This window comes from Sphaerodactylus townsendi, linkage group LG02, assembly GCF_021028975.2.
Source record: "Sphaerodactylus townsendi isolate TG3544 linkage group LG02, MPM_Stown_v2.3, whole genome shotgun sequence".
Taxonomy (NCBI): Eukaryota; Metazoa; Chordata; class Lepidosauria; order Squamata; family Sphaerodactylidae; genus Sphaerodactylus; species Sphaerodactylus townsendi.
The window spans coordinates 163,358,590-163,377,031 of NC_059426.1; the positions used below are offsets into that span (position 1 = coordinate 163,358,590).

At 45.6% G+C, this 18,442-nt stretch overlaps 1 protein-coding gene across 1 annotated transcript in view; it reads left to right on the forward strand.

The window, feature by feature from the left end:
- Positions 1–13,813, forward strand: part of EXOC3L4 (exocyst complex component 3 like 4) — a 58,297-nt gene extending 44,484 nt beyond the window's left edge. The window contains exons 8-11 of the mRNA XM_048484641.1: positions 2,658–2,792; positions 4,014–4,169; positions 10,156–10,277; positions 11,702–13,813. Coding sequence (XP_048340598.1) covers positions 2,658–2,792; positions 4,014–4,169; positions 10,156–10,277; positions 11,702–11,873 — 585 coding nt within the window. The 3' untranslated portion in view covers positions 11,874–13,813. The remainder of the gene's footprint in view (positions 1–2,657; positions 2,793–4,013; positions 4,170–10,155; positions 10,278–11,701) is intronic.
- Positions 13,814–18,442: the final 4,629 nt, after the last annotated feature.

Genomic DNA, 18,442 nt, shown 5'->3' on the forward strand with positions numbered 1-18,442 from the left:
GCTGGCGTGTGTGGGAGCGTACAGGCTAATCTGAATTCCCCAGATAAGCCTCCACAGCTCAGATGGCAGAGTGGGGAATCAAACCCGGTTCCTCCAGATTAGATACACGAGCTCTTAACCTCCTACGCCACTGCCGCTTTAAAGGAGAAACCACACTACATTTAATTCCCAACGCTTCTTTAGAAGAACAAACCGATGATTTATATTTGGTTTATGAATTCCTAGAGCAAAGCCACCGTCCCAGCAAACAGGAAATAATTAATTAGCTTTCAAACAAAAGGAAAGTCCTGTTTTAATTCCTGTTGTTGAGCGCCACAAAAAAGGTTGCAGCATAGAATTCTCAATCCAAGATCACTTTGGTCTTCCGCTTGAAACTGCATCCTCAGCAGTTGCTTCATTTTTGTTTGTTTGTTTTAATAAGGAAAACTAATCCCACCCACCCAGAGGTACTGACAAAACTATGACAGAAGTGGCAGTTTTGCAAACAAAATTAATCTGTCATTAGATGGCAAGCCAGTGGTGGGTATAGTGCAGTGGTGGCGAACCTATGGCACGGGTGCCAGAGGTGGCACAGAGCCCTCTCTGTGGGCACGCATGCACAGAGTTCGTCATGTGGGGGGGGGCGATAGGTAACCCTATTAAGTGCTGTTAAACCCCACTGTCTGCAACTGCTCCTCCACTATCAGCCTGGGGCTGACTCCGTCCTCCTCTTCCTCATCTGAGGGTGTGTCAGCAGACATGGAAGTGGCATAGTGGATGCTCCATAATTTATTAAAACTCTATGGTAAAACCAGATTTTTTTTGTAAATCCCCAAGCCTCTAACGATGTCACTTCCAATGAAAACTGATGTTATTGCACTGACACAATGCACTGGGGGTTTCTTCTGAGGATTTCTCCTTAGGATTGCCAGCTGGAGCCTATCAGCCAGTGGTGGGATTCAGCCTGTTCGCACCAGTTCTGTAGAACCGGTAGCTAATTTTTTGTCTAGTTCGGAGAACTGATAGTAATCCTCCACTGAGTCCTTTCGGAACCGGTTGTTAAATTATTTGAATCCTACCACTGCTATCAGCCCTATGAACTCAAATACCTCTTGCTTACTCAGTCTAACTTATGTCACAGGATGGTGAGGAGAAAATGGGATGGGACCATATACAACGTCCTGAGCAAATTGTGGGAGAGGGACTCAAACCCTTATCTGCAGAACTTCCTGGAGTACTCTTTAGCTCCTCGTCACACCACCAAGCTTCTTCCAGTGGACAGTGCTATAATCTCTATGTTCTCTCCCTTGGTGTGTTTTGTGCATGACTTCAGCATGTGCCAGTTGCTTGTTTACATCTCTCTGTCATGGGGAGGGTAGTGGCTACAGCATACCACTTCATGACTGGTGAACTGCAGCATAGTTGCTATTGGTCCAGGTGCAATTGCTGTGCTCTCTGCACTATGGCTACCAATCTTGATCCTCCTTGATCTGAGTATTGCAAATGCCTTAGCAGACCAGGTGCTCAGGAGCAGCAGCAGAAGCAGAAGGCCACTGCTTTCACATCCTGCACATGAGCTCCCAAAGGCACCTGGTGGGGCCACTGCGAGTAGCAGAGTGCTGGACTAGATGGACTCTGGTCTGATCCACCAAGGCTAGTTCTTATGTTCTTATGTGCTTCTGTCATGTGTTGCCCATCTGCAGAGCGGGCACAAGGGACTAGTTGATTGCATCACGCCATTGTTGGTAATGAGCTGGAGTCATACTGTGGCGTTCCCCCTGCCCCGCCTGCAGCCCGGGCTGGCAAACCGTCCCTCCGTCCCTAACCGAGGTGATGGGCCCCTCGTCAGTGGCCCCGGTCTTTGGGGTCTTCACTGCCAGCTGCCGAAACCACAGGGTGGCTGCCAAGGGAGGAGGAAGAAGGGTCCTCCTCCCGCTCTCCTGCGCCCCGCCTACACCCGGTTGGGGCCGGCTGCCCTGCGAGTGCAGAGCCCACTCTCCCCTGGAGCAGCCTCCCTTCCCTCCTTCACTCCCTTTCGCGCCTCTCTCCCTCCTCCGCTCTCACTCTCCCTTCTCTCCCTGACGTCTCTGTTCCCTCGCCTCCTTTCCACCTCTCCCTCTCTCTGTCTCTGTCCCACGTCTGTCTCCCCTTCTCCCAGCCTCCGCAACTCCCTCCCTCGACCCGTTGCGATCAGCCGCGCCCTTCCCACTCCTCCTCTCTTAAATAGGTTCCCCCTCTGATTGGGGCTGTTCCCGGCCTCGTCTTCGGCCCGTCCGTCGTCTCCCGTCCGCCTCTCCAGCCACAGCTGCGCTGCGGTCTCGCCGGTCGTTGCCGGCTCAACCAGCCGCAGCTGCGGCGTGCTGCCTCCCGTCCGGCTGGCCTCCTGGCCCGCGCTCTCCTCGGCGGGCCGGCCGCTGCCGGGTCCCGCTGCCGGCCTCCCGCTGGCCCCGCCTCCCGGCCGGGCGAGTCCGGGGCGAGCCGACGCGGCAGTCGCGGCGACCCCCGGACACATACTTTTACACTGGGCTACAAATCTGTTAAATTGCGGATTATTATCAAAATTAGTAATGCAATTGTGTATTTGTTTCTGTGGTTTTTTCAGCCAATGTTTCTGTGGTTTTTTCAGCCAATGTATCTGTGGTTTTTTCAGTCAGTGTTTCTGTGATTTTTTTTTTCAGCCAATGTTTAAGAAAATCCTAAGCAGAGAGTGGATTTTACATAGTCGATCTGAGGACTCGTTCATCCAAAAAGCCTTGTCAGTCACTGAAGAATTTTCTAAACCCCTCATTCATCTGAAGGAGTCCAGTCACAAGGTAACATTAATTATAATAATAGATAAACAGTAACAGTAATATATTAGCCTGAATAGCCCCAAAGAGTCTGATCTTGCCAGAGCTTGAAAGCTAAGCAGGGTTGGCCACGGTTAGTATTTGGATGGGAGTTCGCCAAGGAAGATGGGTTGCTATGCAGAGGAAGACAATGGCAAACCACCTCTGCTTATCTCTTGCATTGAAAACCCTGTGCATAGAGTCTTCACGAGTTGGCTACAACTTGGTAGCCTGCAATGATGACTATTTAACAATAATACTATTGGTCTATCACAGTCACTACTCTCTACTATGTTCGGTAGCAGCTCTCCAGGGCATTCACATCTCCTACTGCCTGGTCCTTTTAACAGCAGAGGAGCAGCAGTGGCGTAGTGGTTAAGAGCAGGTGTACTCTAATCTGGAGGAACCAGGTTTGATTCCCTGTTCTGCCGCTTGAGCTGTGGAGGCTTATCTGAGGAATGCAGATTAGCCTGGGGGGTGACCTTGGGCTAGTCACAGTTCTTCTGAGCTCTCTCAGCCCCACCACCTCACAGGGTGTTTGTTGTGAGTGGGGAAAGGAAAGGAGTTTGTAAGCCCCTTTGAGTCTCCTATAGGAGAGAAAGGGGGGAATATAAATCCAAACTCTTCTTCTTCTTCTGGTCCTTGTAACTGGCGATGCCAGAAATTGAACATGGAACCTTCTGCATGTAAAACTGTGCTGTATCACTGGTGGTGGAAAGTGTGGTCAAGTTTCAGGCAACTTACAGCGATCCCTTCGGTTTTTCAAGGTTTTTCAAGATGAACAGAGATGGTTTGCCTGAGTTCCTTCATGGCAGGGGGTTGGACTTGATGGCCCTTGTGGTCTCTTCCAACTCTATGATTCTATATGTAGAAATCATCAACATGAAGTTTTTCCAGATACTAGTCAACTTTATCAACGGCTGAAAGCCACATTGCCCCAGCCATTGCCTGCCTCTGCAAAGCAGCCCTGGCCTTCCTTGGTGGTCTCCCATTCAAGTCCTACCCAGGGCCAATCCTACTTAGATTCCAAGATCTGACAAGATCAGGCCAACCTAGGCTATCCAGGTCAGGGTATTCTAAGCCGCCCCACAAATGCAAGATGTCCAAGTATTTTTTTCCAGCACCTCCAAATTCTCCAGGAGCTCTTTCAACCTTCTGCATCTCGAGTGGCAATTAACACGCTATTCTGCCCTTGTGTCTTTTTAGGAGAATTTTCTCCAGGAAATTCACAAGGACGTGGTTAAAGAATATGTCACACAAACCCTGAAGTCAAAGCGCAAAATGAAAAGAAGAAAATGGGAAGAGGTCAGGAAGCTGATGAAACAAGATGCCACAACGATAGACGATTGCATGAAACATCTGGTGGGTAAATGTTGTTTATATAAGATGTAAACTGATATGAAACTGTCCAAACCTTTTTCAGTATAAGAGAAAACATTTCCAGGATTTCTTCCCATTAAGCTTGTTCACCTCTCACATAGTGAGCCCCGTGAGGCAGAGTGGTAAGCCACAGTACTGCAGTCAAAGCTCTGCTCGGGATCTGAGTTCGATCCTAACAGAAGTCAGTTTCTGATAGCTGGTTTAAGGTTGAGTCACCCTTCCATCCTTCCAACGTTGGTAAAAAGAGTATCCAGCTTGCTGGGGTTAAAGCGGAGACAACTGGGGACATTTTTGCATGGCAAATTGCACCAGTGTGAGCATGGGAAATATACCTGTGTAGTTGAGAATTCTGCATGGCTCCCGGAGCTGCAGCGGGTCTGCCCCAGTGTGGCCCCAGAATCGCCCAGCGATATTGCCTTTGCTCCACGAATTTCAAAAATCGCTTGCAAGGAGGTACTTTTGAAATACCCTTGTGTGACCCCACTGCCATGCAAAAACCTCAGGAGCAGAACTGGGGCAGAAACATTGTATTTTTCCTGCCTCACCGTTCTGGCCCACCCAACGCTTTCTGCGCCGATAGTGTGAGCCGGAAATGCCAAAGATGGGTGTGTGTGTGTGTGCTTTCATCACATTAAGCAAAAGCTGGTGTCCAGCCCAAAGAGGAGGGAGGGGGCGAGGAACAGTAGCAGCCACTACTACCACAGGAAGGAAGAAAACTCTGAGGTTTGAGAAGTGAACGAGAATATTCAGCCTCCATGTTGGTACTGCAGGAACGTGGCGAGGGGGAATCTGCAGGACTTTGTTGCTCTTCGTTCCCCCTTTTGTCCCCCCCTTTTTTCTTTCTAAATCCACGTTTTGTCCCTCTGTGAAAGTCAGTGGAGTAATGGGGGAGAATGACGCCATTTGTGTGACACAACCAGCAGCCAATCAGCATGCGGGAAACGGAAGTTGTCCGCGCATGCGCAGAATAGGTCGCAGGGCAAATAAAAAAGCCCTGTGCCCATGCAGAAACAGCTGGAGTATTGCAGAGGCAGAACCGGGGATCCATGCTGATGTACAAATTAGGGCAAAATTGACCAGGTACGTAAGGTCCCGGGTCCCCCCAGGTGCAATTTTGCTCTACAGAAACGGCCTGGGAAAGGCAATAGCAAACCACCCCCTAAACAAAGTCTGCCTAGTGAACAGTGTGATGCGACGTCATCCCGGGCTTGCACAGGGACTGCTTTTACCTCTTATGTTCTCATTTTTAAAAAGTCCTGCCTCTCCCTCAAGGAATTAAGGGAGGCCTACTTTGTTCTCCTCTCCTCCTCTGTATCCTCCGTGAGATAAGTGAGGCTAAAAGAATTAGAGTGGCTGCTCCAAAGTGAAATTTAATGGTGGCCCAATTATGGTTTCTGGCAAAAGGGAGCTTTGACGCTTGAAAGTTCAAACCCCAAGAATCTTGTTGGTCTCTCAGGTGCTGCGGGACTCTAATCTACCAGGTCTCCCAACTTATCCTTCACAAACATACCGCTTTGTGGGATTCCCTGGGGCCCGTTCTGAAACGTCCTTTGAAGTTTGTACTAGAGCCATGGTGGCGAACCTTTGGCACTCCAGATGTTATGGACTACAATTCCCATCAGTCCCTGCCAACATGGCCAATTGTAGGAGCTGATGGGAATTGTAGTCCATAACATCTGGAGTGCCAAAGGTTCGCCACCACTGTACTAGAGGGGCTTGTACCTATGATAGGGTGACCATTGGTCGATATTTTCGCTGAGGACACTTCCAAGCATTAAGGTGAGTGTCCAGCGTCTCCGCTGAGCTTATGCCATTGTCCCGGATTACGGACAATGGCCCGCAGTAACAACACACTGCCTTTTCGGGCGTGGCTCCCCCAGTCCAGGGAAACAAGCGCCCCAGAAGGCACTGCGGCTACCGCGAGTGTCTTCTGGGCGCTTCCCTCTGTTTCTGACCGGTGCCATGGGGCAAAACTGCCTTTTAGCGCAGCGCTTCCCAGTCAGAAACGGGAAGCCCAGGCTACTGTGGCGGCCACAGTGCCTTCTGAAGCGCTTCCCTGACCGAGGGGCGCCAGCATAAACTTTACCTCTTAACTCCTCCGGCCTTTTGCTCCCTGCGGCGGCGTGAGCTTCAGAACTTGCAGTTTGCCGCTTACTCGTGACAGGGAAGCGACAAGCGGTAAGCCTCCTAAGTCTGGGTGGCGATAATCGCGACTCTTGGCACAAGCATACCCCGTCTTGTGACAGCGTCTTAGCGGCCGCTTCGATCCCGGTCGGAAGGTGACCATCTGGTCACCTTAACCTATGAGTCAATGCAAAGGTCACTTATTTCCTCACTTAGGAAATAAGCAAACATTTACCTCCCAGATCAAGCTTGGTAGTAAACTGCCATAACCACTTCAGTAGGGGTTCTGTTCCTGGAAAGCTTTAAATTCCTTCTGACCTTCTGGCTTCAAAAGCAGAGTTGAGATAAATAAATTACCTACTTTTGTCTGCCTTGAATTTATTGTTGCTCAGCTTCACTGGGAGTCCCAAGTTTATACACTATCAATAGACCTTCTCCACATCGTGACTGATTCTATAAACCTCTGTGGTGTTCCCACTTAACCATCTTTTTTTTCAACACTGAAAAGAACTAAACTCTTTGGGCCTTCCTCATATAGAAGATCTTTCCAGCAGCGTGGTCATTTTAGTTGGCCATTTCCCATGCTCTTTTTTCTAGCTCTACAGTTTTTCCCTGGATGAAAAAGCCCTGTTTGTTGCATGCCAGCTTTTCAACCAGGAATGCTGTTTCCATAAATTATACCTCCAGGGTGAAGGCTTGCAAACTGGGTGGAACAGCCAGTTCCCATGTCTTTCTGGGCCATTTTTCTCTCTAGCAATAAGTATTGTATTGCACTTTTGGCCGGCAAGTCCCCGATCCCAATAAATTTCAGCAAATAAATTAACTTTCCACCTTGGCGATCGGAATTACGAGAGTTTTCATTTGACCAGATTGTGGAGGCTGATAAGAAAGGCGGCGATGTTGGGATGTCACCAGGGCTGGAAATATTTTTGAGAAAGAGGCTGTGAATTCGCAAGGCCAGAATTGTGAAGATTTAATAGCTCAGTTCAAATCTGATGCAAACGCAGGGCTTAATTCAATTAAACAGAAGCCCACTGACACTTTAGGACTACCAAAATTTATTCCATGTGTCCTTTCAAAGCTTGCTTCATCAACTGCACCTATAGCCGACTTATTTTGGACTTTAAAGATGCAAGCAACAGTAAGGCAGGAATGTGCCTCTATTCCTAGTATCTCCCCACTCCTTTTTTGTTGCTTGTCTCTTTAAAGCATAAATATACCACTGTAACTATATGTATCATGCAGTTGATGAAATGAGTGTTGGAATGTATTGTCGAAGGCTTTCATGGCCAGATTCAACTGGTTCTGGTGGGTTTTCCGGGCTGCGTGGCCGTGGTCCGGTGGATCTTGTTCCTAATGTTTTGCCTGCATCTGTGGCTGGCATCTTCAGAGGTGTTATCCCAGAGGGAAGTCAGCCATCTGGCATCTTCCAGAAGAGGAAGCAGAGGAATTCATAAATTACTGTTCTGGAAGATGCCGGATGGCTGGCTCTCTAATGATAACACCTCCTCGAAGATGGCAACCACAGATGCTGGCTCTGCATTGTCGAATGAGATCCACCGACCACGGGTCACGCGACTCCGGAAAACCCACCAGAACAAGCTGAGTGTTGGAAGTTTGTGTCAGAAGAAATCTTGGTGGTATTTAATGGACTTAAGTTGCTCCAATAGATTTGAAGTTGTTCCGTTAACCAGTTAATCTTAACGATGGTTCCATGCAATGTGTGATTGTAGAAATCAGGGCTTGATCCTAGCAAAGGTAATGAGTGGCATTTATGGATGCAAAGCCGGATTTGAGCGGTCATTTGCTCATTGAGCTCTAGTTTTGCAAACTGTATATATATATAATAATAATTATTATTATTATTTATTTGACTTGTATATCGCCCATAGTTTCACATTACAGTAACAGCTTTGTTATCTGGCACTCATGAGTGGCCGTTTAATCAAATCTGCCAGATGTTCAAGCTTATTGCTCTGCCCTGCTCCCTACCTGGAAGAATCCACACTGACCGAAATACTGTAACAGCCACCAGACCCGACAGAACTTTCCCTCCCTTGCCCTAGAGCCACCTTATGCAGTAGGCAGACTAGTGGGCCAGCTGTCCAGAACACCTCCAGCAGCAGAAGAGCTGGTTTTTATACCCCAGTTTTCTCTCCTATAAGGAGTCTCAAAGTGGCATGCAATCACCTTCCCTTCTCCCCTCCAACAGGCACCTTGTAAAGTAGAATCGTAGAGTTGGAAGAGACCCCAAAAACCATCAAGTCCAACCCTCTGCCATGCAGGAACACACAATCAAAGCACTCCTGACATATGATCATCCAGCCTCTGTTTAAAAACCTCCAAAGAAGGAGACTCCACTGCTCTCTGAGGCAGTGCATTCCACTGTCGAACAGCCCTGATGGTCAGAAAGTTCTTCATTGTTACTCACATGCTAATGGGTGGATCCTACTCAACACATGTAGATCTGGCTTGCTAATTGCACCCTTTACTTGTTAACAGACAATGGTTCTTTCCCCCACCCTGGACACTACCAACAGGTATATATACTCCACTTGCTTTCCTACTATCAGATCCTCTGAAGATGCAATACAGATGCAAGGCGTCAGGAGAGAATGCTGCTGAGGTCTGACCATACAGCCCGGAAACCACACAGCACCCCAGCGATTCCGGCCGTGAAAGCCTCGACAATGCATTTTTCCTAATGTTTAGCTGGAATTTCTTTTCCTGCACCTTGAATCCATGACTCCGTGTCCTAGTCTCTCCTGAGGCCAGCAAGAAACAAGCTTTGCTCCCTCTTCAACATGGCATCCCCTTCAAATATTTAAACCTTAGCTATCATGTCCCTCCCCGCCAACTCTTGGCGTCTCAGACTCAAACATCCCCATCTCCCCGAGTCTCTCTTTGTAGGGCATGGACTCCAGATCTTTTACCATTTTGGTTGCCCTCCTCTGGACACATTCCAGTTCATCAATATCAATAATAAGTAGGTGGGGCTGAGGGAGTTCTGAGAGAACTGTGACTGGCCGAAGGACACCGGGGAATCGAACTTAGTTCTCCAGATTAGAGTCTACCATTCTTAACCACAACACCATGGTGTCTCACAGAGTTAACTCCTAACAGCTCAAGCCAGGCTAAGGAACAAGAAGGTATGTGCGGGGTGATGCCAGCTGCCGGTGCCAACGATTAGATCAGCCAGAGCCAGAAGCATCCACCCAGCTGAAGAGATGGGGGCATGGAGGTAAAGAAGAGAAGAAGAAGAAGAAGAGTTTGGATTTATATCCCCCACTGCTCGTTCTCCTGTAAAGGAGACTCAAGGGGCCTGAAGCTCACTCCCCTTCCCCCTCACAACAAACACCCTGTGTGGTGGGTGGGAGCTGAGAGAGCTCTGAAAAAGCTGTGGCCCAGCCCAAGGTCACCCAGCTGGCGTGTGTGGGAGTGCACAGGCTAATCTGAATTCCCCCCAGATAAGCCTCCACGGCTCAGATAGCAGAGCAGGAGAATCAAACCCGGTTTCTCCAGATTAGATACACGAGCTCTTAACCTCCTACGCCACTGCTGCTGAAGGTGCAGGCGAATGGTGAATGTGGTGGAAAAGCTTCTCCGATCTGTGCCGGTTAACTGAGTGTTCCATGTATTCACAGCCTGGGATAAAGGTTTTGCTATACATCTGACCCCAGGCCAAGGGAATTTGGAAAAAATATTGAGAGCATCTTTATATGACCTTGGTATTGGCCAAGAACAGTGGGTTTTTTTTAATTTACACAGCTGGATTTCTGAGGTTAGCTAAAATCAACAGTAATTATTTCGAAACCTTTACATCTGCATTCCAACATGTCTCTAGGGCTCCACGTCCGATTGGCTCTCCTCTGCCATCCCACGCATCGCAGACATCATTGGTGAGAAGAAAAAACCAAAAGTCAATGAGCACCTTAAGAATTTGTCTCAGGACTATCCAGATATTAGGTATGCTGTATTCACCTGTAATAAATCGCAGTCATTGGCATAATGACCTTCCCTCTTTGTTTATTTTCTGGGGTATTTGTAACAGGTTACAACTGCCGGCCTGCACCTCGCTTGCTCATACAGAGGGGCCCCAAGCAACTCCTTAGGGCCCTATTTGTCCTTTCCCAGTCAGCTGTTTTGGTACCTAGTTCCTGTTTTCATTCTCTAAGCTCTTCAGCATAGACAAGCTATTCATATCCAATTAACCACAACCACAGTCATCTTCAGGAATTCCAGTGTGTGCCATTCACCAGTTCCCTGACCTGGCAAGATATTCCCAGCAGAACCAGCAGGCATTTGATGTATGAAGCTAAAGCACAAGAGATCCTGGCTGGACGTGAAGACGTTTACTAAGCTGCAGTGAGCTCAGATTCCCTTCCAGGAGGCATCAAACTCCGTTCTCTTCCCGAGGGCTTTTGAATGGAGCTGAATTCCAGCAGCTCGTTTAAACTCTAGGCCAGAGGTGTCCAACAATAACTAACACAGGGCAAAGGTAGGGCTGACCAGATTAAAACTTTGGCGGGACAGTCCCGCTCTTTAACAATTTGTCCAGCGTCCACGGTTTTTTTTCAAGTGTCCCGGTTTTTTGGAAGGCTGCGACTGCCTTCTGAAACAAGGCAGTCGCGAGTAGCAGCCTCAGCATAAGGCCGCGGGGCGCCACGGCCTTCTGGGAAAGCTCCCGCTTCCCCAGCCCTGTGACGGAAAGCGGAGCATGAGAACGAATATCAACTCTTGTGGCTGCGCCAAGACAGCACTATGTCTACTCGTCGACCGACCCGTATCCCAGTTCACAAAGGTGACCATCTGGTCACCTTAGGCAAAGGCCTAGAGCAGGGGTATCCAACTCTGGCGCTTCAGATGTTCATGGACTACAATTCCCATCCGCCCCTGCTGGCTCTGCAGAAGAGTGGGAATGGATCCAATCCTATGCATTCCTATCTCCTCAAAAAGGCCAAGGGCTGTGTTCTGCATCAGTTTCCTAATACTTCCCATGTAGGACATACCATCATCCCTCAAAATTAAAGCACAATTGACTAAGAATGTTAGATCTCTATAATGTAAGAAGGGCTGAAGATATAGGGAAGACAGGGAGAGGTGGATTCTGACCAGACAGAACAAAAACATTACAGATCTTGCCGTCGCATTGTTGTTTATATACAGCTGCCCACATTACAGACTATTGGCATACAGTCTTCCCTGCTCTCCAAATTTCCAGTTCTGCTTATTTTTGGCCCATAACAATTTGGCGAGGGATGTTTACCAAGGCCTGTTGGCAGTACGTTTTTTGTTATCCTTGTGGTGGGTGGGTTGTTTTCCATTTGCTTTGCATATGTACTCGTTTCATCGTGTTCATGAAAAATCCGCTGTCATTTTAACTTTTACAGAAGGGAGCACGTTCTGGCTCTTCTTGCCCTTCGAGGGTGGTGGCGAAACACGAGACGATCGATGGCCGACCAGATCGATGGGCTATCAGAAGGGTTGGAAACTGCACCCAACAAGACGCTCTTTGCTGAAATTGAACTTCCCAACACCATCCGATGCTTCTGGAGATCCTAAAAAAAGGAAATGTAGTGCTTGATGTTTGATGTTTTCATGGATTCTTGAATATTAGAAGAAGCTTCCTTTTTCAGCCCGTTTATCACCTAGCCAAGTTCTACCTTTTTCTAATAATTTATAACCCCTTAACCTTTAACCATTGCCTGGGGGCCAAGCTGGACTATATGGGGGTATCCTCCTATACTCACCCATTCACAAGCTTAAGTGGGCGGGTCTATTTCTAACAGCGTTCAAACAGACCAGTATAGAGAGCTAAAGTTTGTTCTCTCCAACCAAAATTGCCTTTTGAACTGTGTTGCTTTCATCATTTCTCTCCCAGTCTGATAGGAAAACACAGAAGGCATTGGAGGACAGTGAGATAAAGTAAAAAATCCTTTAAAAGCTTTTTCTATTTATTGCAATGCTAATTGGCTTGCTTGTCCTAAGTGATAATTGTGAGAAATATGTTTATATGCCTGGCTGTGATTATAAGTGTATTTTTATTGCGTCTGGTTTAGCCCTCTGATCTTTTTAGCAGGAGATATCTGGGATACCTCTGAGTTATTGTGTGTCTAATCATTAAGAAAGCTTTCTTAGTTCGTCACATGATATGTGTGTGTGTCCTGTATCTAAGAACAAGTTATGATACATATGAACATATTAAGGGCTGCTAGGCGAAGGGACCTGAGGGCATAAAGTTCCCCAGGCCTTGGTTGCTTTGTAGGGTCACAAGGATTCCACCGGCCTCAGTCTGCTATCCAACATAATGCCTATAATATCAGGGCTTTGGAAAAAGCAAGAAAGTTCTCTAGAAATCTACAGTTACACATTTTAAACCTTTGCAGAAACCAAACACTCAGGTTTTTCAGTTGAGCAAACAGCTGAAGTGAGTTATCCCATTATACATAGAGCATTTCCCGTGATGCTCCTCGCCCTGCACTGCCTTTGAGTGGGGTCTCCTCCTGTTTCCTTGTTTACACACGAGGAAGTCCCCACTGCCTGCTGTGTGACTTGAATGGCTTGCCTGCCTCCTGGGTTGCTCCCCCTTCCAATGCAAGACAGAAGATTGCTGGCTTTTTTTTAACCCTTATTCCTTATGTCAATATTGTGAGGACCGCTATAATAGTTTTTTTTTGTTTTTTTAGGGAAATACCGGCCATTGATTGCTGTGATAATTTGGGAGGGGGGGGGGCACTACTTGCAAGGATTGATGGGTGTCTTTTCCATAAAAAAATAAAAACAATATCAATATAAGAAATATGGATATTACATTTAAAGGTCTAAAAGCCGGCCATCTTCAATCTTGTTTTGGATGGGGGAGTGACCTGGAAGGAGTGTAAACCCTAAGCAAGGGGAAATCATCAGGGTTTCCCCACTCTCACTAACCATGGGGCTTTCAGGACCTTCAGCACCACAAGTAGGTTCGAGTTAGTACAGAAATTTCTGCCTCGGAGGAAATTTACCCTCGCTGTGGGGCAGAACACTAGTGAATAATCAGTCATGGATTCTTTTTGTTCCATTGTTTTCTTCCCCTCAGAAAGGGTGCATTCCTTTCTGCTGTAATCCTCTCTCTCTCTTTTTTTTAATTTTAAAAGAAGTTTATTTCAAAAAAGTATTTAAAAAGAATACAGATACGTAGCAAAATAACGTAGCTTTAGTATATTGACATTTGTCAATATACTCCCTTGATGGGACTATCCAAAACATATGTTAAGTTATTTCAATGGTTGACTACACCATCCATTCAGCATAACATCACATTACGTTAATTAACAGAGAAAGAGAAAAAAATAACAAATAATATGCTTAGTCTTAAAAGTGAGTTATCTTGAATTATCATTAATTGTACTAATATTAACTATTATAAGAGTAACTAAATATTATATATATTACAAATTACATTCCAACATTGCAGTTAATGCAGTTAATGGTATATTATCTTTGTACAATTTAATTCTAGAACGACGAGATATTAAATTTGTCAAAAAAAACTATATATTCAACAGTTCCCGGTTGTTTTCTTTCTTCTTTTCTTTTTCTGTCTGTAAAGGTAAGGTTCTTTTTAAGAAGCAAAGAGGATTGGAGCACGGGGATTTCTTTCAGTGGAGCATGACTTCCTCACTTGACCATCTCCTACTACAACCTCAAATGCCCCCCCCCCATGCCACTTCTGGGGGACAGGAGCCCCCCCCCCGCCCAAATAGGGCAGCATGAATTGGAATCAGAGATTTAAAGGTGGAAGGGAATCCACAAAAGTCACCTTCTGTTCCATCCATGGTGGATCTAAGCCTTGTTCTCTGTTGCTCTAGAAAGCAAGGATAGATATATTAGGCTTAAGTCTGAGGATAGTAGATTTTGGCTGAAGATTAGGAGAAACTTCCTAATATTAAGAGCGGTTTGACAATTGAGTTGGTTTCTGGGGAAGGTCAAGTGGAGGCCTCAGAGATATATGTGTTTCTTAATCTTAAATAACAAACTTGATCTTGGAATTTCATTTGGTATTGCCAACGAGAAGGCTACTTCCGGCGAGGAATCCTTGGGTGCTGTATTGGTTTCGAGGGCTGTATGGCGATGTTCTATGCAACATTCTCTCCTGGCCCGTTTCGCCTTGCCATCTGTGGCTGGCATCTTCAGAGGATCTGATGTTGGGAAAGCAAGTGGAGTATATATCTGTTGGAGTGTCCAGCGTGGGTGGGGAAACCTTGTCTATGAGTAACAAAGAAGGCAACCAGGTCAATAACCAGGTCAGATGCCCTCAACTATTGACCTGGTTGCCTTCTTCCATTCCTCACTGAACAGAGTTTCCGCCACCCACCCTGAACACTCCAATAGGCTCTGCCTCCTCCTGCTTTCCAACTGTCAGATCCTTCTGAAAGATGCCTGTCCCAGATGGTATGAAACGCCAGGAGAAAATGTTACAGAAATCACCATTCTTCCCGTTTCCTTCTGTCAGGCTCACCTTTGCCTACTAGTCATTCATATTTTAGTCAAAATATTTTTATTTGATTGATCAGAATGTAAATATCCTCTCTAGAGTGTCTCTAGGCAGGTGACCCAATGAGATGTAGTAGTGAGAGACCATGACTTGGGGTGACCTTGGAGGCCGTCCACTTCCTCCTAGATGTGCCTGCTTCACAGGGATGTTGTAATGATAAAGTGATAAAGAAAGTGACAATGTTCATGGATCTCTTGGAGAAAAAGTACGATAATTTTTTTACAAAAGATGAAGGAAAAAGCAGTATGGGTGAACAGACTGTTCACTGCAAGAATAATTCTCTGCTTACTGACTGATTAATCAGGTAAGTCTCTTTGAGATGCTTGACCTGTTTTAAAGGCAAAAGGCTTCCTAGGTTGGCTCCTTCCAGATCTTTCACTAAGATAGGATGATTGTTTTATTTCACTGAAACAAAGAAAATCATGTATTAGCCATGTCAGTTCAAAGAGCCCCATTTGCCTCAAATCCTATTCAGATTTCCAAAGACGCCCAATGAAAACAGTGTAAACAGCGCCTGCAAGACAGAGCTGTTCCATGGCCGTGCTCCAGGGGAGGCGGTAGCCGCTGATAATTCCCCTTTCTTTTTTTTCTATGTCATCTATGGACCATGCCGTCCCTTCCCCTTTCTTCTTCCTTCAAGGGGATTTAGTAGATGGACGCCATTGATATATTTTGTTGTCAGAATGCTGCATTTTAATGGGGTTGGTTTTAATAACATAGAGCCATTATTTAATGTTTATTTGAATCTGGTTTTACCGAATTTAATATGCTCTACCTATTTATCTGTACACACCGCCTCTGAGATTCTCACATGAGGAGGGAGGAAGGTTTATAAAAAAATAAATAAATAAATAAATAAATAAATAAATAAATAAATAAATAAATAAATAAATAAATAAATAAATAAATAAATAAATAAATAAATAAAAAAGCAGATCTGAAAAGAGGCCAATACATGTAAAAGAATACATGAATGAAATCTGACAACCACATGGAATTTATAGGCAATTTTTGAAAACAAAAACTTCTGCCTTGTTCACAGTCTTGAAGAGTTGACACTGATAAATTCCATAGTGGGAATTCAATATGGTGTTTCATATGAACTGGCAAAACCTCAGGAATAATTGGAGGGGGGTGGTGGAGTTCTGCAGAGAGCTGCCAGAAACTGCTCAGATAGTAAGAGTTCAACTACTGGGGCACCGATAACAGTATTTTGTTTAGTTTTGCCTTTTTTAACCCCAATTTTTTTAAAAAAAATCTTGTTTTGGAATACCCATCTCTTACCATTATTCTGCTTACAAAAACAGCTGCTAAAGTAATCCATAAACAGCAAGCTATCCAGTGAAATCGGAAAAGTGTTTTCTTCATGTTTCCCTTTCCTTACAATTTCCATAGACCGAGTGTGGGACAACAAAACCACCACCCCAAAAAAGGTTAGGCATGTGTAACTCAGGCTCAAAATAGATAAGATCGCAAAAGATCAGAGGTCCAATTAACTACTTATTGTTAAACAGCAGCTATGGGGAAGGGGGGGTTGAGTCAGAGTGGGGCAGTAGCATAGTGCCTAGGGGGCGGGGGGCGTCTTGCCCTGGATGCGTGCTGGGGCGGGGGCGTGACGGGGTGCAGGGCACACACATGCCCCAAGGGCAGTTCCCCCTTGCTACAGCTCTGGAGTGGGGCCTTGGAAGAGATGGAATTAACTCTTTCAGCCATGTTATTTCCAGATGCCAAGGTTCAATTTGAACCAGCTCTGCTCCACACAACATATTCTACTTGATTCTATTCAGTTCTACACCTATGATATCACATCCTGCCCAAGATGCAAATCAGAGTCTTTAATCGTGTGGTCTGAAATCTATTGTTTCTCTCCCCCTCCCCACCTCTTTTTTTTTTAACATTCTGCTTGACAAGGAGTCAACTTGAAAGCCTGCACGTTGTTTTGTGATATTTTAGCAGGTTCTAATATATGGCATTGGGAGGGAAGATAGCAGGATTCAGCCCAATCCAGTCAGGTTTCAGAAGCTAAGCAGGGTCAGTACTTGGAAGAATCTGCCAAGGAAAGCAATGGCAAACACCTCTGATTTCACTTGCCTTGGAAACCCCATACTGGGGTCATCATAAGTTGGTTGCGACTTGACAGCACTTTCACACACACACACAATAAAAAGTATTAAATCATTTCTGGTTTTGATCTTTTTTTTAAAAACCTCCAGAAAGAACCTCTGTTCCTTTAGAGCTCTGAGGAAAGTACATGATTCATAGCATAGCAGACAATATCGTTTGTGGTCTGTCCATTTCATATTTCAGGTGAGTCAGTCATATAACATAATTTTCCCCACAGAAATCTTAAAACTTTGTATACGGTAAATTTTCCCACAGAGAACCTAAATCTTTGCATAAGGTAAATGAAACAAAGTGAGAACTCATGCTGGTTTAATATCTGCAGGTAGTTTTTGTCGCAATCTTGCACCTGCATTCTAAAGTGCTGCAACTCAGAAACATCTTGATCATGTTTTCCACAGGAGTTAGGGAAAAGTTGCATCATGAAAAAAGTAGGATCTAAAGCCCACTGAAACGTTACCAAATTTTCCATGTTACAAAACATCCAGTATACAAGACTATAAACAGTAACCATATTATATTGTGGCTTTAAAAGCATAAACAATCTTAATTTTCATTGACCCTAAAGCCTGTCTTAAATTGCCAAGGAAGTTTCATTTAGACAATCTACTTCAGGATTCCCCAACATGGTGCCCAGGATACTGTGGAATCGTTGACACTTTGTCTGGGCTCTGCCGGATGTTTCAGACCATAGGTGAGGATGAGGTGAAACTCTGGCCAGCGGAGGTTCTGATTGGCTGTTGGAGATCCGATTGGCTGTGCAGATTCAAAAAAACATTGCAAGAATTTTCACTGCAAAAAAACACATAATTTTACATAAGTTCATTTTAAAATGTATCCTATTAAGTAGTGCTTCTGCCTGAAACGCTGAAGAGGTACACACGTTCACATGTACATCTGGTTTTGAGATTGCATGAGCCAAACCTGGAAAGCATGTATATGTGATTTACAGCTCAATCCAGAGTGCTCAGTAGTCAGGGACAGCACTGCTGCCATGCCACCTCAGTGCCTCCCAAAAGCTTTCGGGTGGCAGAAAAAGGCAAAAAACAAGAAGCATAAGCATAAGCATAAGCATTTTATTGTCATTGTGCACGCACAACGAAATTTACAGCAGCATTCCTCGATGCACACAATTTCAGACTCATACATCATCCTCACTTTCCCCTTCTTCCACCCATCCCTACACAGCCCCAAATACATCAATATGAAGCCACGGAGTTCAGCATCGCCACAGCTCTAGAGTAGAAGCTGTCTCTAAGCCTCTTTGTCCTAGTTTTGATAGACCTGTATCGTCTGCCAGATGGTAACAGTTTAAAAAGAGAGTGTGCTGGATGAGACGGGTCCCTCAGAATATTTTGGGCTTTATTTAGGCTTCGGGAATTATAGATTTCTTCCAAGGAGGGAAGAGGGCAGCCGATAATCCTTTGTGCAGTATTGATCACTGTTATGTCTCAAAGAATCAGGAGTCGGAGGA